The sequence below is a fragment of the Phocoena sinus genome, chromosome 13 (genome assembly GCF_008692025.1).
Source record: "Phocoena sinus isolate mPhoSin1 chromosome 13, mPhoSin1.pri, whole genome shotgun sequence".
In the NCBI taxonomy this organism is placed as follows: Eukaryota; Metazoa; Chordata; class Mammalia; order Artiodactyla; family Phocoenidae; genus Phocoena; species Phocoena sinus.
The window spans coordinates 83,332,680-83,353,414 of record NC_045775.1 but is presented as its reverse complement, the minus strand read 5'-3'; the positions used below and the strand labels follow the sequence as shown (position 1 = coordinate 83,353,414).

Below are 20,735 nucleotides of genomic sequence, written 5' to 3'. Positions count from 1 at the left end.
TTGTAAATTGTATTTACTTTAAATTTACAAGTGGGGTGACATGAATAGGTCCTTTTAAGTTCAAGCACATAATTAAGACAAAAATCCCAAATGATGTTTCCACTTCTCAGCCCTCTTTTCTTCAGAACTCACCACTTTTATCGTTTTAATGTGCCTTGCCAGTACTTTTTCTCTTCATGAATATCTATACATTTACCCTAGGAAAACACACTGTTTTTAATGTAAGTCTCCTGTAAAACTAAGATAATGTGCTTTATAGAAGTCTTCTGTAATTCGTGGAGATTTTATTATTTACACAGAAGTTCATCTGACCCCATTTAGGTATTTCTCAGATGCCTGATACCTTCTCGGGCTCCAGTAGCCTTCTCTCTGCCCTGCGTTAGTTGTCTGTGTCCGTTCACACACCTTGGACCTCGCTGTCACTGTCTGTCTCCTTTTTTAAGACGCTCATATCATACCCTCAATTTCTACTCCACGTGTTCTGGTCATATAGTGAGACATCTGGTTCTCTGGGCTTCTCCTCCCCAAGTCCAATGGCATTTCTTTGGCCTTATTTCTACCCAGCGTGGATCCATTGGTTGGTAAAATGAGGGACTTCCCTGGTTTTCCAGTGGTTAGGACTTTGCGCTTCCACTGCAGGGGGCCCGGGTTGGATCCCTGGTCAGGGGACTAAGATCCCGCCAGCCAAGAACAAACAAACAGATAAACATTGGTTGGTAAAATGAACTGATTGCTGGTCATTGCCCACAGTTCCTGTAAACCTCCAATCTTAGATTAGGACTGTTTTCTCTATTCCTTTACCTGGGTAGGAGATGTTGAAATGTCACGTGTTTTGGAACAGAAGGTAACATCTGTCCAGGAACCATGCTGGTTATAATCTGTAATACTTAACAGAATTCTGCCAGTTTTGTACTGTGTTTGAAATGATCAAAGTTGCACATTATTTTCATTCTCTTTAGAAATTTGATAGGTAACCTGTCTCTAGATGTCTTTGTTAAGAAATTTTGAAAGTAATTGTGGATATTTCTTGAATGACTTCTTTCTTTCCTTTTTTCAAAAAAAAAAATTTATAGGTTCTAATATTCTCCTGGCTAGAATGGCAACTAGGAAAGCAAAACCGGATGGCCAGTACCACTTAAAACCAGAAGAAGTAGATGATTTTATCAGAGGTCAGCTAGTTACTAATCTACCAGGTAAATACAAATCGTTTCTTTTTAACTTTTATTTATTGTAAGTATTCATTAGTGCTTTTCATAGATGTATAACGTTTCTTTCTTTTTTAAAAAATGAATTAAAATTTTTTCATCTTTTATTGAGTGCCATGGGAAACAAAATTTAGAACTCCACAATGAATATCCTTTCAGTTGGTTTATCAGAACCTTAATATAACATTTTAGTTTTGCCTCTCATGTGTTTTACTTTAAGTATTCTCAAGTACCAAGATCAAGGAATTCTAAGAAGTCATACTTAAAAGAATATGATGAACTTGACTTCTGGTCCTTTAAATAAATCAAAATTGAAATAGTGTACTTCTAGACCCAAGGTGAAGTTTTGAAAATCGATTCCCCTATTTACAAAATCGTCCTTCCAAACTAGTGATACTTTTCTGAGTTTACTAAACAAATAGTTTTAAAAGTAGAAAATATATAAACCATATTAGGGAGAAGAAAACCTAAAATGAAGTGTTGTATTTTGTTAACTCAGGCTGAAGTAAAATGTCCAAAAAGGCATACCTTTCTCACCTAATGGGCAGGATGCTTAGTTATCTTACTTTCTTGTGTAGTGTGGCTAGCTAACCTAGCGTGTAAAAACCTTTCTCTTTGGAGAAATCAAGTATAATTCATTGTAACTGGAAAATGGTTGCCCTTTTGGGGCCTTGAACAGATGTAATTTTTGTGTGTAGGGCAGTTCATTTCACAATTATTAAATATTGAGACTTGCTTTCTATGGTAGGTACCTCTTTCTAAGAAATTTCTCTAAGCCATGTAGTAATCCAGGATACCATTTCAGATCATCCTCTCCTGTTTTTGTAAAGCAGCCTGCGTTAGCTTCACAAAGCCCCCAGGTGTTTGTGGTGGGAAAGTTCAAGAGAGTATATATACTTTTGGTGAAAGGTTTTCTTTTTATTGATTTGTTAAAAGTTCTAACACTTTTAACAGTGGATTTAGTGGTATTTTTAGATGCATGTTCTTAAGTCTAAGAAAAGTATATCTGAACTAACTTAGAAATTTCTGTTATAGGCCAAAAATATTAAATGACCCAAATGCCATTTTATGATGGGTTAGTTCTGAAGCCTCCTGACTCCCTAGTAAATAACATCCAAGAATGTGGTAGTATCAGAAATGTGAAATATGGCATTTTGATGGTCAGTTTGAGGTTAAGTTTGAAGAGTAACCTTATAAAATCATGCTAGCAAATTGCCTTATTAGACAGCACAACTTAGGAGTTTTAATAACATGTCTTATTGCAGTTTTATATAAGAAGGAACCAGTGTATTTAAAGGGCATGTGTTGCTGAGGCTCTGCCATAACAAAACACCACAGACTGCGTGGCGTCAACAGCAGCAGTTCATTCCCTCAAGAATCCTGGGGACTAGAGTCCACGAATGAGCTGCCGGCCCGTTGGGTTTCCTCTGAGGTCTCTCTCCGGGGCGTGTAGGTGACCGTCTTCTCCCTGTGTCTTCACATGGTGTTTTCTCTTTGTGCGTCTGTGTCCTGATCTCTTCTTATAGGGACACCAGTGATACTGGATTAGGGCCCACCTATGTGACCTCTTGTTCCCTTAATTACCTTTACGAAGGACCTTTCTCCAGTTATAGTCACATTCTGAGGTACTGGGAATTAAGATTTCAGCATGGGTATCTTGAGACACAGTTCCGTCCACAGCGCCATCTTTCTACTGCATCATTCTTGTAATTTTTTTTTGTTTGTTTTGTTTTTTTTTAACACAGAAACAGAGAGGTTTTAGTTTTAGTTCCTTGACCTAGTCATCTTACCTTTCACCTTCATTTGCTTCCTGGCTGGAAGGACTTTACTTTTTGAAGGGCACGTGTGGGTTTATGTGTCCCGGTTGAGTTCTTAGGCACAGCCTTGAAGTTCCTAAGAGAACCTTGAAATCTGGGGGAGATGGGGGCGGCCAGGATCGGCTTCCTCTGGCGATCCCCCTGCTCCTCTCTCCGTGAGAACCAGCTTGTAGCCTGTGGCCGCCCAGAATTGTTGGAGAGATTTTCATGTGTAAGACTATTGACTTTTATAAAAATCCCCAAATTTATTTTCAGGAAGATTTAGAACATTTCAGTATGTAAAACGTCAGCCTTTTCTGTTGTTACTCCTGCCCTGAGATGGTAACGCATCTCAAGTACGAGCTGCCCTCTGAAAGCAGGCTCCACACGCATGCGGGAATTCTTACAAAAAGGAAACTTGTTCATCTTTGTTAAAAATTTGTCATTTCCCGAAGATAGTTGAAGGTGAATACATGGTGACTATTAACATTTTGTGGCACATGCTTTGAGTAAGTTCTGCTCTGTAACCAATAACCAGAAGCAGGTCCATGTTAGACGCGCCTCCCCACTTGTCCCCCGCCAGCTGCCTCTGTCCCTGTGTGCCCTGCCCGGTGACTGAGCACACGGCGTGCCTGGCACACAATCGTTGCAGCCGCGTGAAAGGGGAGCACATGCTGGTAAGTTTATGAAGGCGCCCCAGAGTAGTGACTGCACGTTGTGCTAGCAAACAAACTACCAGCGAGAGCTGTTGAGCTAATGAAAGAAAGGACTGTCCCCAGCAACGGTTTAAATGCGGTAGCTCTCTCCACTGTTTCTGTGGCTCTTCGCAAGGCTTTCCACCCTGGCTTGTAGGACCTTCTGCCCCTTGTCCATCCTTTGCTGGGTGTGTGCACCCACTCTGAGGTTTCCAGCTCTTTCTTCTCGTGTCAGATAAGCACCGCGACCGTGTCGGTGTACATGACCATCTACGCTGTCCTGATATGGGAGCCACTAGCCAAGTGAAGCTAGAAAATTTTAGGTTAAATTCATTAAAGTTAAATAAAGTTAAAATTCGTCTTCCCAGCTGTACCGCCCACATTGCAGTCAGTGCTCAGTTACCCACATGTGGCGGGTGCCTCCTGAATTGGGCAGCACAGAAGAGAATGGTTCCGTCACCACAGAAAGTTCTGCTGAGCGGTGCTAACTTAGATGGCAAAGGTTGATTCTTTGGAACTTGACTTTTCTGCGTCTCTGGACTGTCAAGGTCCGGGTGCCGGGAGGAGGCATTCCTGGCTGTTCTTAGCCTGGGGTCATGGTTCCCCTTCAAGGACAGGTGCCACATCTTCGTCCAGTGGCCTCACTGGCAGCTTCCACGGCTTCAGTTTTCTTCTCTCCTTCTCAGAACCTTGGTTCTTCGCTGCACATTTTCCTTCATGTTTCCCTTCTAGGTGGCTGCACTCAATGTGACTCTCAAGACCCTGTTACTTCCTCCTTAGAGGGGCCTCCTTTCCTTAAAAACGCTCACACGAAGCAATCAGACTAGCACCCATTCGGGGTCTTGGTGCTGATTCCAAGCCAACTTTTCCCCCCTGTGCAGACGTCATAGGGGTTAGAGGTAGACCATCCATATGCCTCCTTCCCCCACTCAACTTCAGGCCATTCCATTCCATTAGGTGAGCCTGTAATGGAGAGGAACCTCTCTTCTTCCCTAGAGGGCAGTTCAGTTAGATTAGGTTGATCGTGGTTAGGTTGGTGGTATTTAATGTAATAGTCTTCCTTTTGTACCTCTTAGTGAATAATAATTGTGTTCTTGTATACTCAAGAGACTCTCAAAAGCTGTAGGTTTTCCCCCTGTCCATCCCAGTGCACACAATTAATGCAGGATTATTGCCTCTTGCTGATTTTGCAAATCAGGGAGAACAGATCGGCTGCCCAGATTTGTCAGGGAAAGAACATGATCACATCTTGAGGGTGGGGAGTTGCGGCAATGATGGGACGGAAAAAAATAGAGACAGAAAGCGTTCCCTGAACACGAACAGCTGCGTAGAGTGTCTCTGGCTTTGGCCACCCTCGTATCTGATTTGTCCCTTTCGTTGGGTTCCTCCTCCCCATCTTGAAAAATACTCCAATAGGTTTCACTTAGAATTTCGTCTTTTTGTGAATGGTCTTCGTCTGGAGGGTTCTCTTGTTGTTAACTCAGACTCTGCTATTCTTGCTTGTTCTCTGTTCTGAATTGAACTTGAAAATGGCACAAATGGGATACAGCACCCTTAACACCTTTCATCTGACTTCCATTAGGGGACAGATTTTCTTGGGTTAAACTTGTCTCGCCCACCTCTGTGGTCATAGACCTTTTGTAAAGTTGACCACCTCCCTCCTAACCGTGTGTCTGCGTAACTGCTCCAAGAGGTTCTCCTGGCAGAACCTGGACGAGAATACTCCTTCCCCCACTAGGGCCACTCAGAGAACTGGAGCCAGAAGTAACAATAAAGGTGACAGATAGGTGACCCCAGACTCCACTCTGAGCCCCCTGGTAACATCCTACAGAGGGCCAGACTGCAGTCTTCCTCACTGATGGACAATACTGATCTCATGGTGTGGAGACCATTTTAATAAGAGTTTTAGTTCCCCCAGGTTACTCTTAAATCACTTTCCCAGACATATGTACCTTCGTTAAGCTTTTGGGCACATGGAGAGCAACAGCTCATGAGCATCGTTGGGGCGAGGCTCCAACCTTGCATCTTGCAGACAGTGACGAGGGGCTGCTGCACGCTGGCCCAGCTGCAGGACACTGACTGCCTTTCCAGGGAGAGGATCTTTGTTGGTAAAAGACATCTGTCCTCCCCTCGCTGCTACTTTGCTCAGGAAGCTTCATCCCCACGTCACTTGTGCCACTTTGTCCAGTATGAGAGCAAGCACCGTGGGCTTGGACCTCTGTCATGACTTCTTGTTCTAGTTCCCATTCAGAGAAAATGTGGCTGAACCATTGAGAAGTTTGGTCCTCGCCAAAGTCATAGTAGAATCCCTAACATTCCTGAGTCTCCTAGTATGTCTGTAAGTCATACTATAGACTAGCTTAAACGAGTCTGTAACTTAGTTGATTTTGTAAATAAGATAGAAGACTTTTTTACTCAGTAATAAATAAAAATAACATTTTTTTGGAGAACTTACTTAGTCATACACACTTGAAAAGTTCTGGTTCACCTATAGGTAGAGTCCAAATTGAGAAGTAGCTTCTAAAAATAAGTTTACTAGTATGATTGCACCAACCAAAAAAAAAAATTCTCAATCTATGAGATGCTTCAGTTATGTCACTTCAGAATTTTAAGGGAGATTATTTTAAACTAGTTGTTTGTGCATGAATAGTTATTTCATAATGCTCAATTGTTTTTAATAGCTTATATGCAGAATTAAAGAACTGTCCCTTTCCTAGGAGTTGGACGCTCAATGGAATCCAAGTTGACATCTTTGGGAATTAGAACTTGTGGAGACTTGCAATATATGACCATGGCAAGACTCCAGAAAGAATTTGGTCCCAAAACAGGTCAGATGCTTTACAGGTTCTGCCGTGGTTTGGACGATAGACCAGTTCGAACTGAAAAGGAAAGAAAATCTGTTTCAGCTGAGATCAACTATGGAATAAGGTTTACCCAGGTACTGCTCTCTTCACAGGTTTTACCTTATATTCTTTATATTTTCACATAGTCCTGTCTCTCCAACTAGACCATAGACTCTTGATGCTTGAAATTAAGTCTTAAAACTCTTGCCGTTCCCAGAACTGGCAGAATGTTTTTAAGTAGACAAGAGCAGGGCACTAAACCATACACATGCTTAATATTGAAAGTTAATCTACTTGAGAAGAATTGTTAGGCATGTAGGAAAATAACATGGAGGGTATTTTTTTATGTTTGTCTTTCTGTAGCCAAAAGAAGCAGAAGCTTTTCTTCTGAGTCTTTCAGAAGAAATCCAACGGCGACTTGAAGCTGCTGGCATGAAGGGTAAACGCCTGACTCTCAAGATCATGGCGCGAAAGCCGGGGGCCCCTGTAGAAACTGCGAAATTCGGAGGCCATGGAATCTGTGATAACATCACCAGGTAAGCTTATCTTAAAAAGGATATTGGACACTGATGTTTCAGTGCAGGTTATTACAATTAATGGAAAACGAAAAAAAAACAAGGAAGAGTAGGAATAAAAATCTGCAAAACGCTGATGTTCCTGGATGTCCTGCGGAGCCAGGTCTCAGCTCAAGACTCAGAACTACGTTGACTTGCCAGCTTCCAGGCCAGCCTGTCTGTGTGTCCCTGACCGGGCAGACTGTTCTTGGGGTCTTGAGTTCAGTGCAGGGACAGAAAGGGAGGCGGTTGTGGACTTGGTGGAAGGGTCTTGCAGGGAAACGTCAGTGTAATAATTCAGAAAATGACCTCAATGAGACATGTACTTCACTTAGGGAGGTGTACTTTCTTTTTGTGAAAAGATTAATCAGACTATGGTGGTCTCTGGAAACTGGTAGAAGGCATTTTACACTACACGTGCCTGGGTGTTAAAATTCTGGTTGACAGACAGAATGCAGTGTGGCAGTTTCTTCTCGCTGTCTGTGCGTTCTAAAATGCCTCACAGTTTCCGAGAACTGTATGTTGTGATGCATTCAGCAGCACCTAGGGGCTCCCCCTGTCTAAGCACAGTAAGAAAATCAGCCTTCGTTTAATCCTTTTTGGAAAATCTAGATATTCCAAAAATCTAGTTACAGCATTAAGAAAAACTGGGATTTTAACTGTACTTTATTTCCCCCAATTCAAGGATAATATTCAGCTTTTTCGGTAAGCACATATCTGCTTGCTGTTATTGGTATTTGTTCATTTTTGTCCTAAACTTTTAAAAAAGTTTTATTTTGAAAAATTTAAACATGGAAGTAGAGAAAACAGTGTAATGAACCCCATGTACCCTTCACCTGATCTGCACAATTGCTGGTGGGCACCTGCACCATCCTTCCTCTCCTTCCCCCTAGTTATATTTTTGAAGCAAATCTCAGGTACAGTATCATTTCTTCCACAGATATTCACACAGGACAGTTCAGAAATCTGCCTGCATTGCTGGCAGTAAAGTATACATTTTGCCATGCACTTAAAATAAATATCTTTGGATGAGACATCATAAGGCATAAATAGCACGTGATTAACTGAAACAAGTGTAATTTTGTAAATGTAATAAGATGTAGATCGATTGTAAGCCATTAATTTAAGCCTAACGTTTTGGTGGTATTGTAACTGCATAAGAAATGCTTTAGGTGAGAGCTTATGAAATATTGTAATACTGATCCTGTATTTCCTCTAATTCAGGGGTTGGCAAACTACTTCCTGTGGGCCACATCCAGCCTGTGGCCTGTTTTTACATGATTCATGGGCACTAAGAATGATTTTTATATAAGAGATTGTAAAAAATGAAGAATAGGTGAAAGAGACAACAGAGTACAAGCTGTTTTCCATCTGGCCCTTCCCAGAAGTAGTCTGGACCCGTGCTGTAGTCAAACTGAAGTCCTGTGTGGTTTAGGAAACTCAGAAGTGTATAATTATTCTGTAATCTCTTGTAATTGGCCTTAATCAAAAGCTACATGGCAATCACGTGACTCACAGGCACATTTTGATACTGTCATCGAAACGACAAAATTTAAGTTGCGTAAGTTAAAGAGCCACATGTAGATTGAGATCGTGGCTCGATTATCACTTAGGAAAATTTTTCTTATAAGTTTTCCTTTTGGGAAAAGACTTCTTCCTTCTTGGAGTTCTTTTCTGTATATGTGCTTTTAATTTGAATTGTGTGTGTGTATATATATGTATATTATATATATTTAAATGTGATAAACGAAACTGAAAAGGTCAGATACCAGCTTCCAGTCCTTTGCAGCTCTCCCCAGCTCTGCGCACCATACTTTTCAGCCTTCTTGTGCTCTCTTCTGATCCTTACACCCGTACTTCTAGATACATACTTAAACTGCTGTTTCACTGTAGAAGAGGATTTTCTCCCTTCTGTCCTCCACTGCCTGTTGCTCTTCTCCCCAGACGTGTTTCTTTCCTTTGCCCCCAGTCAGGTCGGTGGGTTTTGGTTCAGTCACGGTCCACTGTCCCATTATTATGACATGTACATACTGTACATAGCTGGTCCATATTGTCCACTAGGATCACATTTTCTTTCCTCTTGAATATGTTTCTCCTGGAGTTACTGAGTATCTCGTTTTGCTTGCTTTTTTGTGAATTTGCCACTGAGTTTATCCCCAGACTGCCTTCCACTGTGACTGTGTTTTAACACATCAGCAAGTCTGTTACTGTGATCTCTTTTCTTGGAGGCCTTTCTCTTGGGGCCCCCAACCTGCTACCCGGGTCTGAATTTGTTTAAGACTTGCTGAAAAGTTGGAGTCGTGGGGTGTCCCTTCTCTGTGTTGGATCCCTGTTTTCCTAGATCCCTGGTCTCATATCTTGAGAAGGAATTCATGGGTGTAAACCTGTCTATCCTCATGCCCAGTGGTTTGCTGACTTAAAGGTTATAAACATATCTTAGAAATCATTTTTCCTCATTTAAAGGCTCCATTGTCATCATCTTTTCAGGGTTACTGTTGAGAAGTTCACTGCTCTTCTGATTGCCTGGTCTTGATAGGAGATCTGCTCTCTCTGGAACTTTCAGGATCTTCTCTTTATCACAGGTGTTCTGGGATGGTATCAGTTTGTCTTCGTGCCAGGTACTTTGCCGGTATTAAATTTACCATTTCTATCAATACTAACATTTTACATTGGAGTTTTTGAATTTATTCTTTGGAAGATGCAGAATTCTCTCTTACCTCTTAAATGTTCTTCTACTCCCAGTGTCAGTCTGTTTCTCTGAGTTCCTTTTTTCCTGTTCTGGTTGCTGTCTTTTATATCAGAGATTTTCTTCAAGCATTTATCTATCTCACAGTTCTTGGCTGTTATATGTGAACTGCTGAAATGTTGTGGGAGCCTCTGGACTCACAGTGGGACACGCAGACCAGGGGGCTTCACTCTGGGAGGGCGGCTGGAGGGGCTTGGTCTTTGGTTACCACAACCAGCTGGCAGTGTCTGTGGTTCTTCCTGTGACATGTTCCACCCAGGGGATGGGTGAGAAGATGGACCGGTGACAGCTAGTGTTCTGGTTACTCAGGAGGAGAGGGGTCTGGGTGGAGAAACGGGTGTACTGTGCTGCTTCCGAGCGAGGGGCCTCGCTCATCCTCTGCTGTGCCTGACGCCCCCTGTAGCTTCTCTGTGTCAACATTCCCATCTCTGGGAAGCTGTCCAGGAAGGAGGATGGCCCGCTGTGAGAGCCTGCTTCCCAGGTATTCTCTCCCCCTCCTTTCAGACGTATCTGACACCTCTAATTGCTGAGCTCTTCTGAGGTTCTGTAGCATAAATTGGCTTATCTCAAAGTTGGTGCCTTGTTTTAGGCATTTAGCAGGCATTTGAGTATTCTAAATTATGGCTGACATTTTTCCTCTACGCTTGTCTTCTGTCCTTTTTCTATCTTTTAAGAGTTTACACCTTTCAAAAATAATTTCAAGTCCATTTAGTGTTGTTTTGGAAAGAAATGAAGATAAACACGTGTTTAAACCACTATGGCCCACTACAAATCTTGCTTTTAAGTTACTCTCTATTTATCTGTGTGAAATAAATTTAAGGTAATCATTAGGTAACAAACCAATGGAAATTTTTTGCAAATGATTTCCATAGAGAAATAGGTACTTTTCATAGATAAATACATAATGTATTCATAGTCCTGAAAAAGGAGAGTAAATGTAGTCTTGGGCACCTGATATTGCTGGCACATTTTCTGGTCCCCCTTGAGGAGTTCTTACAGATGTAAAAATTGCATATTGTGGTCTCTCTGGGTTTTAGACGGGGCGCCACCATACTTCCTTCCTCAGAGGTGTCCACACATTTCTGTATCCGCATGCCCGTGTACTGGGCGTATTCACATGTTGAAAACAGAGTCAGGAGAATCCGGGAGATTCATCTTTCTCTTCTGAATATTAACCGTACCTCAACAAAGATAATCTTGCAACCTAAAACATCTCTGGGAATCTAAAACGTTGTATTTACTGCTCAGGCTTTAGTTGCAACATAATATGCTTATATTTGAATATACATTAACTGAAGTACATTTCTTTAAAACATTTTTCTCAACTTATTTTTGGTTGACCAGCTCTCTGAAAGTCCCAGTGTTCTTGATTTTTCTTTTCCTACTTGTTGCCAATGTAATTAATTTAGCATTATTGGCTTCCTTGAAAGGAAGACTATCTCCTACTTTTTTAAGGATCATATTTAATACTTTAAAATTTAAACTTCTTGATAACTTGCTTTACAACTTTAACTCTTTAAACCGTTCCATACTACTGAGGTACCAGGGAATACATATGGAATGTAGCTTTTGTTCTTTTAAAAAAGTTAGTTCTGTCACTTACAGGACTGTGACTCTTGACCAGGCAACGGATAGTGCAAAAATAATTGGAAGGGCTGCACTAAACATGTTTCATACGATGAAACTCAACATATCGGATATGAGAGGGGTGAGTAGTAACATATTAAAACAGGATTTTCTGTAATGTTTTTCTTATTTGAGGGTTGAGCGGACGGTGGTCATGGTGCGGTTTAGGGGGTTTATATGCAGCTTTTTCAGCTCCACTGATGAAATATAAGAGAAACTGAAAAACGACTTTCTCATCTGAGCTGGTCTCCTTATTTAAGAATTCACATTTGTTCTGAGATCTGTTTTCTGCTTAGAATAATAAGTATCATATCTTGAATTTTTATAGTGCCTTTCTTTTAAACAACCAAAGACCTATCTTAACATGCGTTATTTGCTTCCTGCTCTGGTTCCCGCAGAAGGAGACGGGGCTGGAGGGAGTGTGAAGCTGCAAATGTTTCTTGACCTTTAAGGTTCTTTTTCATCAGAAGTTTGTTCTGATGTCTGATAAACGATGATCTAGAAGGAAGAGTTTACCATGGGCACGTGAGGATGCATGATCAGTGAGGGCATCAAAAATGTGAAAGCCTTCATTTTCTTAAAGATTAACCTTTGCAGGTTGTGTGTGAGTAAAGGATAGTTACTCGCTTGGTATGGGTGTTGTGGAAGGATTAAAAAGTCACTAAGCCGGGCTTCCCTGGTGGCGCAGTGGTTGAGAGTCCGCCTGCTGATGCAGGGGACACGGGTTCGTGCCCCAGTCCGGGAAGATCCCACATGCCGCCGGGCAGCTGGGCCCGTGAGCCATGGCCGCTGAGCCTGTGCGTCCGGAGCCTGTGCTCCGCAACGGGAGATGCCCGTGTACCGCAAAAAAAAAAAAAAAAAAAAGTCACTAAGCCAACAGTGATGATCCTCCTCCCTGGAGTACTGTCATGGGCAGGGAGCGGTTACTTATCTGTGTGGATACCTGCCGCGTACCCACTGCCCACCCTACCCCCAAGCCCGGTTTTTATTGACAAAAATGATAGGTTAAAGTAAGGTTGCAAATAGACTGTCCCCTGGTTAAATTTTGTTCAAGTTTTATTTTAAAAACTTAATTGGGACTTCCCTGGCGGTCCAGTGGTTAGGACCCGGCGCTTTAACTGATGTGGGCCCGGGTCCAATCCCTGGTCAGGGAACTAAGAGCCCACAGGCCGTACGGCATGGCCAAAAATAAACAAACACAAAAACTCAATTGATGAGAACTTCGGTGGGTACAGTATTCCACATTTTTGGAGTTCCTGATTTTGAAGAGATAATGTTTGGGTAGATTAGATACTCTAAAATTGAGAGTAGCTAGTATAGGTAGTATAGAAGTCGTTTTCGTAATAAATTGTATAAAAGGCTGTTTGAATTTAACTTTTTTTTCCTAGAAACCTATTTTATTCTGGTTCTAGGTTGGGATTCATGTGAATCAGTTGGTTCCGACTAAACCAAACCCTTCTGCATGTCCCAGTCGCCCGGCAGTTCAGTCAAGCCACTGTCCTGGTGGGTCACACTCTGTCCTTGACCTCCTCCAAGTTCAGAAAGCTAAGAAGCCTACGGAAGAGGAGCACAAGGAAGGTCAGTGCTCGTCAGCGTGGTTCTCATTTGGAGCTTATACCGTCCGGAGTGGGAAGTTAGCGTACAGGTCGTCCAGCTTTGCTGCCTGTGACTCTCAGAAACACCCTGACACTCTGAATTATGAGGAATCAGTAATAAAGCTTTATCTGTAATGGATTAAAGTGCACCCTTCCTCCCCTCCCTCTCCCCCTCAGTGAAGAGGCTATTTTATGTCATTTCCTGTGTTTTCAGTATTTCTGGCTGCTATGGATCTGGAAGTTTCATCTGCCTCTAGAACTTGCACTTTCTTGCCACCTCTGTCTTCACATCTGACATCAAGTGTCAGTCCTGTTACTACTAGCAGAGCTGAGTCCTCAGGGAAATGGAATGGTCTACATTCTCCCATCAGTTTAAAATCAAGACTTAACCTGAGTATAGAGGTCCCATCACCTTCCCAGGTATGTATTTATAGTTGTAAATATGATGTCAGTGCAAAAGTAGTTTTACAGTAGAAATGATGCTTTTAAGTTATCAATACAGCCAAGAAAGGGAGAAAGGGCAGCTTGACGGGGTGGATCATGGTGTTAGTTCCAAATGGGAAACAAGTTCAGGGCAAGATTGTGCTTTTGCAAAGATTTGCGACTCTCGCGGGTTGTAAAACGTGGATGAGAAAGCCCGTTCTGTGAACTGCCACTGTCGGCAGCCCCTGGACCTCCCTCTCACAGTTGTGATCACATGGACACAGCTCTGGTCAACAGCACGGCTTTGCTGCTCATTAGTAGAGGCCTTTTGTCAAAGGTTTCTCTTGCAGCATTTGCAAACAGTTCTCTCTATAGGGTAAATGATTTTCCTAACACCAGCTATTAATTCCATTGGTGTGGTCTGTAAACGTGGTATGCTGTTGGCATTTTTGCTTCTTGGAAACTTTACATAGCACTTCAAGCTCTGTTGGGAAAATCAGTTTTCTCTGTTCCCCTAAGTGGTGGGATGTGCTGGCTGTGAGGCCAGGGAAAGGGGCGGTTGAGAAGTGCTTGCACTAGGTCACTGGTGCTGGCGAGTGACCCCAAAATGGTGGCTCCTAGCGAGGTAAGACTGGCCTATCGGCGTATGGTAATTGCTTGTTTTCAAAGGGATGGATGGGCAGAGGATTCTAGTGTGTGGGCTGGAGAGTTGAACTTCTAGAATCCCTTTTTCCTAGCTTGCTGCTCAGACGAATATAATTTATATTTGGGGGCAGATAGTCTCCTGTCTGAAAGGTAAACCAGCCTCTGACCCAGGACTCTTTACCTCATCCCAGAAATGGACATGCACCTTAGGCACTGGCCGCTTCCCCTGGGCAAAGTTTAAGATTTGAGCTTGACAAGGGCCCGCCAGTCTGTCTGTTCCTGTGCAGGAGGTTCAGTGAGGAGACATGGCTGAGCTGACCCTGGGGTACCGGCCAGGGGCCTGCCCTTGTCATCTCGAGTCCACGCATGACCAGCCAGGCATCAGTGGCAAAAGACCAAGATGTTTCAAAAACGTGCTGGTTTGGGGGTGGCTCTCCTAGCTTGATGATCTGCACCTTGTGTTCACGATCCATGATGTTGCAATGGAAAGGAAAGTGGGGCATGAACTCTGGAAATGCATCATCTCAGCATCTGTCTGGTGTCTTACAGCTAGATCAGTCTGTCTTGGAAGCGCTTCCACCTGACCTCCGGGAGCAGGTGGAGCAAGTGTGTGCTGTGCAGCAGGGGCAGCCGCCTGGTGACAGGAGGAGAGAGCCCGTAAACGGCTACAGCACAGGGGTGTCGCCACAGCCAGCTGGGACAGTGTTGTTACAAATACCGGAACCTCAAGAATCCAACAGCGATGGGGGAATTAATGTAATAGCCCTTCCAGCATTTTCACAGGTGAATTGAATCGAGGCCCTTCTACCATAGTGTGAATATCCTCGGCCATCTGGCTCCCAGCTCAGGGCACTTCTCGTTTCCTTTTCTCCTTTGCCCCTTAACCTCCCAGTGGCTGACTCCGTCCCTTGGGGGAGGAGGGATGGCCTGTCTCCGCATCACCTGCGGGACACAAACTGACAGAGCAGCCAAGTGTGGACAACAGAGGGCAGAGAAGAGGGAGGCTATGGGGTGTGGGCACTCACAGCTTCCACCCCAAAGACAGAAACACTGTTTCATTGGCCTGAGAAGACCCTGGGCCACACTCGAGTACCAGGGTGAGGATGTGTAACCGTACACTAGGGACAGTAACACAATCAGAGTTCGATGTTTAAGAAAAACATCACATATGCACCTGTTTTCTTGCGTTTTGCTTCTCATTTCCTACTAGTGCTTCTTGCCCTGGTGGTTCTGCACAGTGTTTTTGTTTTGTTTTTTTAATTAAGTCAATTCACATTCAAAGCTGTATTCCTTATTCTCACCCTATAACCTTGTGAGGATTTATGAGCTTTGACACTGAGGACCTAATTCATACAGATCAGAAAAGTATGATTTGAAATAAAGTCTATTTTGTGAAAAATATAAACCAGCCGCCTATATAGAGTCAGCTCAGGTTTGACTTTGAACTTTCTCTTTTCCACCAGGTGGACCCTGAGGTGTTTGCGGCCCTTCCAGCAGAGCTTCAAAAGGAGCTGAAAGCAGCCTACGATCAAAGACAAAGGCAGGGAGAAAACACCCTTCACCCGCAGCAGGCCAGCACATCCGGTAAGCTTTGCAAGTGACACGTAACAGAAGTGACAATGTGAGACATGAAATTGTTGTTTGATTGTTGTAGTATAGATATATGATGGCCCAAGTCTTTAAGCTCTTAGTCACGTTCAGTGCTCTTCACATCAGGGGAACGGAACTAGTACGCAGTACAGGTTAAGTGCTGTCAAGAGTCCTAGGTGGATTTGTATCTGTAGCTTCTTGACTTAAAAGTCTGAACAAGCTATTACCCAGAAATCTTTTGAATTGATTATCTGTCAAGCCAGTTGTCCTTTGAGACCGATCCTTCAGAGGATGTAGGTTTAAAGCCCAGAATGTGAAGAAGGTTTCTTCTGAATACGCGTCACAAATACCACATTTAAAATGAAAACAGAATACTGCCCTGCTGAACTGCTGGAAGGAATTCGCCTGTGAGTTTTCATTGACTGCCGCGAGCCCCGTATAGAGTAGCAGGTCCCGAATGTCACCAGTAAGTGGCTGAGCAACCAACCCTAGGAAATGCGGGGCCACCTCAGGGAGGCCTGTGCTGTGTGCGTGCGTGTGTTCAGGGCTGCTTTTGGGAGGAGGAAGGGGCCCGTGCTGCTCTCCAGGCATGTTGTGTTGAGGATCTTATGTCCATCTTCTTTTAGTGCCAAAGAACCCGCTACTGCAGTTAAAACCAGCAGCGGTGAAAGAGAAGAAAAGAAACAAGAAAAAAAGCTCCATCAGTCCCCCCAGAAAGATTCAGAGCCCTTTGAAAAATATGCTGCTTAACAGTCCTGCAAAAACTCTGCCAGGGGCCTGTGGCAGTCCCCAGAAGTTAGTTGATGGATTTCTGAAACATGAAGGTCCTGCCTCTGAGAAACCTCTGGTAACTTCTTTCATGCTTTTTAAACTTTGACCTTCTCTTTCCATCAGATGTTTATGTACTCGATGTTATGTAAATATAGCACTTTCTATTATTTGTTTTCTTAACAGGGAGAACTCTCTGCTTCCACTTCAGGTGTTGCTGGCCTTTCTGGTTTGCAGCCTGAGCCGTCTGCGTGTGTTAGACCCCCAGCACCCAACCTAGCTGGAGCTGTGGAATTCAGTGATGTGAAGACCTTGCTCAGAGAATGGATAACTACCATTTCAGGTTGGCCTGGCTGGTACTGAGACGTGATGTCCTATGACTACAGAACATGAACTCAGCTCTATAGAGGAACTATTTTCCTAAATCGAATGAACGTAAACCAGCCACCCCCCCCCCCCCCAACCTTTTGACCTCTGTGGGCGGCTCGGAAAGGTTCCTTACCACAGCCCACTCGTGTGGCAGCTCTGAGTCACTATCGTAGCACGTAGTTTCCTTGGTCCCTGCAGATCGCTGCCCTTTCTCCTTCATAAAGCATAAGTTGGTCCTCATTTGAGATTTCTCCCCTCTCTAGATCCAATGGAAGAAGACATTCTGCAAGTTGTGAAATACTGCACTGATCTAATAGAGGAAAAAGATTTGGAAAAACTGGACCTAGTTATAAAATACATGAAAAGGTAACTATTCCGTGCTTTTACCCAAAGGGAAAAAAAAACAGCATGTCTGTCACCACAGCTACTGGAGGGAGGTGGTGAGCGAGCCGTGCCCTTTCTGGCCATCAGTTACGGTATGTATGGTAACTGCTCTTCAGCAGTACTGAAAAGGGAAGGCCTGTATTTTGAATGCCAGAGAGAGAAAGAGGTGCCATAACATTGACTGGGGAGTATAAAATGGTCAAAACGAGACTGCTCCTCCTCTCAAGGTTTATAGAGTTTAAACCATAGAAGTACGTTTTTGAGTTATTTCTATACAGACGTTAAAACCCTTAAACCCTAAGTATCAATATATATGTTAAACAGCTTCTTGAAGGAATCGGGTCTTTCCTGATCGCTTGTCTCCCCTCACCTGCAGGCTGATGCAGCAGTCGGTGGAGTCGGTTTGGAATATGGCATTTGACTTTATTCTAGACAATGTTCAGGTGGTTTTACAGCAAACTTACGGAAGCACATTAAAAGTTACATGAACGTGACCAGGGAGCCTGCTGCTCTCCGCTAGCTGTGCCATAAGTGCTTGTGAGGTATTTGCAAAGTGCATGATAGTAATGCTCTGAGTTTTATAATTTTAAATTTCTTTTTAAGCCAAGTGTTTTTGTACATTTCTTTTCAATAAGTGCCAAATTTGTCAGTATTGCATGTAAATAACTGTGTTAATTCTTTTACTGTAGCATAGATTCTGTTTACAAAATGTTTGTTTATAAAGTTTTATGGATTTTTACAGTGAAGTGTTTACAGTTGTTTAATAAAGAACTGTATGTATATTTTGTACAGGCCCCTTTTTGTGAATCCTTTAGGAAGCAAATCCTGAACTATTACGGCTGGACCGTTACACGCTTCACGCGAAGCTTTGAAATGCCTGAGGGGGCCCAGACTGGTGTTCTGCTTGTTCCAAGCAAGGGTAAAGAAAGCTTCCAAATCCTCTGATCACTCCTGACCCAAAGCATGAACACAGGAACATGTTAAGAAAATCTTCTTTACTTCTTCCAAGAGGAGGAATTTACATATTTTTGAATTAGAACACACACACAATTGAAGATTAAGTTTTTCCTGGGAAAAATTATGTCCCCCAGATGGTTTAGAGGTTTTTGTCTTTGCCTCTACTGGCCCTTGAGAAACTTCAATCCTAATGAAGAATGGTCCAGATTTTCAAATGTATATAAAAGTATTTTTCTATGCTATATGTTATGCCATAACACTTTAAAAATATAGTTTATAATTCTATGCCAGTGAATACTCAGGAACATTTTCTTCCAACACCCCACACTGACTGACTTCATTCAACACTGTGCTATAAATAGGTAGTCAGATATTAGGGATCTGCCAGAAGAATTACCCTGATGCTAATAGATCTCTTACCTCAGGGACCCACTTCCCACATTCTTCAGGAAAACCATAACAAACTAACTTCAATCAATCAGACTAATATGAAGAAACCATTATGATGCCTCTGTAACAACTTAGTGTTTACACTAAGTCCAAACAGGTAATCAATACCCTATTGATTGATTGTCTCATCAGAAAATGTATGCATGATGGAATTTGCTAGGACAAAGCAGACCAAGATGGAGGTATAAGAATTCCTAATGTTAACATGTGCTGGTACACAAGGTATGATGATAGTTAATAAAAACAGTTTGAGAGAACGAGCTGCACGGGGCTGGAGACTCACAGAAGAGCAGCTACGCTGACATGAAGCCTAGCAGAGCTCGCGGGTCAGCGTCTGGGTTCTTTATTGGAGTTCAGAACTGTGTGCTGAGTACAGTGGACTCTCGTGACCACACAAGCAGTAAGGAGCAGCCAGTTTTGCTTTACACCGTGGTTTCACACAAAGCAGATAAATACCAGAATGCCTAATCTTCTACCTTAAAAAATTCCTAAGGGCATATGGCAGAAGAACGCATGGGGGAAAGAAAAAGAAAAACCACCACTGTGGGAAGGGTATGCATAAATAAGTATTTCTTACCTCAAAAAAGTCCCAAGTATCAGAAAATCTGCAGAAGCTTGGTTAATCAAATACTGCAGTACTGATTTAATCAGTATAAAATTGAAAGAGCTTTAGATCTGTAATAAAAATCCAGATTTGGGGAAGGGCAACCTTTAAAACAGCAGCCAGTAGAGGAGGACTGGGGAAGGCGTGGACGAGTGCGCAGGCACGCCGGAGCCGGAGCTGTGGGGACGTGTAATCGACCACTGTCAAACCAGTGTAAGTTTCTTGGTTTCTCATGGAAAACATCTTATACGCCTATTTTTTTTTCCTTCTATGCTTAATTAGTTCATCAGTTTTCAGATAGGTCCATTCCATTTTTTGCCTTGTTTTTCTTGGTAGTATTACAACATCATTTTGCATTTACTCCAATTCCTGACCCGTGTGGAAAAATTAGATGATTTCAAATACTTTCTTTAGCTCCACAATAAGCTGCCAGTCACTCTTCTGCATCTCGTCTCTGAACCAGTCTTTGAGGGCGTCGATGGACTGCCTGCTGATCTGTAAGGCCCAAGGCACACAGTGAACAAAAACAACGTAACGAGTGCCAAAGAAGAGCATGGGGCCCCGACCCTGCTCATCACAGACGGACGGCTCAGGCAGAAACCGCCAACGCGGAGCCAGCCTGCCTGCCTGCATTTTCTGGGAGCAGGATGCCAGCAGCACATCTGTTTGCTGGGGATCCGACCTAGAGTCCTAGCGGGCACTCTGTCAGGAGGCCAGGCTACAGGCCAAGCCCTCAGCTCCTGAGTAAAGGCCATCAGAAGAGCCGACGGCCCCCTTCCTTAAAAGGGGCCACTTTTGCTGAGTGAGATACTTACCTTACTGACGATAATATCTGTAGCTTCAAAATGTCTTCCGTACATTTTGGGAGATTCACCAGGGATGGGTTCTATTTTGACACAGACTTCCTGTCCTTTTTTTGCAACATCCACTTGTTTATGGTTTACTTCAATACTTGTTACTATTCCAATGTCAACAAACTGTAAAGTAATAACAGAAACTACGATGTGGGCAGAGGAATCGTGGCAGTCACAGGCGCCCAAACTGGACAATTCATTCATGTAACTGGAGCGAATGAGCCAGCTGCAAAGCCTGGGCCCTGTGCCCCTCTATCACCTTGGTCTCTGGGTCTCTCCGCAGTGTGATTTTTCTCACTGGAGAACTGGGGGTGACACCACCCCACCCCGTCTGCCTTCACAAGATGGCTGTGAGGACAAAAGGAGGTCGCTCGTGTGCTTTGGGACACGTGGAAAGTGCTCTGTCCATCTGACGTGTTTCCACCCTGCCCTTCCACGTGACAGCTCCCAGAGTAAGAGAGGCCACAGCAGGCACGGAAGTCCTGAGTCAGAAATGCTTGGGGTGGTGGGGATGCAGGCAGAGGGGCAGGACCCGTCGTGTGGGCCCCGGCGGCCACGCTGAGGACTCTGCTGCTCATTCTGAGGATGCGACTTGGGAGCGACCTGCCCTCAGTCACAGTCTAGGGAAGGC

General features: G+C 43.4%; 2 protein-coding genes across 11 annotated transcripts in view; one reads left to right on the top strand and one right to left on the bottom strand.

Annotated features, from left to right (window-relative positions):
* The window catches only part of REV1 (REV1 DNA directed polymerase), an 82,023-nt gene extending 63,997 nt beyond the window's left edge, over positions 1-18,026 (top strand). For 5 of the 6 annotated variants that reach the window (XM_032652161.1, XM_032652158.1, XM_032652160.1 and 2 more), the window contains 12 exons: positions 1,074-1,193; positions 6,414-6,634; positions 6,903-7,075; positions 11,445-11,547; positions 12,878-13,043; positions 13,275-13,480; positions 14,678-14,911; positions 15,592-15,712; positions 16,345-16,565; positions 16,673-16,829; positions 17,119-17,221; positions 17,616-18,026. In XM_032652161.1, the coding sequence (XP_032508052.1) occupies positions 1,074-1,193; positions 6,414-6,634; positions 6,903-7,075; positions 11,445-11,547; positions 12,878-13,043; positions 13,275-13,480; positions 14,678-14,911; positions 15,592-15,712; positions 16,345-16,565; positions 16,673-16,829; positions 17,119-17,221; positions 17,616-17,727 (1,937 nt within the window). In that variant the 3' untranslated portion in view covers positions 17,728-18,026. Of the gene's footprint in view, positions 1-1,073; positions 1,194-6,413; positions 6,635-6,902; positions 7,076-11,444; positions 11,548-12,877; positions 13,044-13,274; positions 13,481-14,677; positions 14,912-15,591; positions 15,713-16,344; positions 16,566-16,672; positions 16,830-17,118; positions 17,222-17,615 lie in introns of those variants that run through there. The other variant, XR_004352691.1, reaches the window with a different exon arrangement.
* The window catches only part of EIF5B (eukaryotic translation initiation factor 5B), a 68,897-nt gene continuing 65,799 nt past the window's right edge, over positions 17,638-20,735 (bottom strand). For all 5 annotated transcript variants that reach the window (XM_032652153.1, XM_032652154.1, XM_032652156.1 and 2 more), the window contains 2 exons: positions 20,066-20,227; positions 17,638-19,745 (listed from right to left, as the gene is read on the bottom strand). In XM_032652153.1, the coding sequence (XP_032508044.1) occupies positions 19,638-19,745; positions 20,066-20,227 (270 nt within the window). In that variant the 3' untranslated portion in view covers positions 17,638-19,637. The remainder of the gene's footprint in view (positions 19,746-20,065; positions 20,228-20,735) is intronic.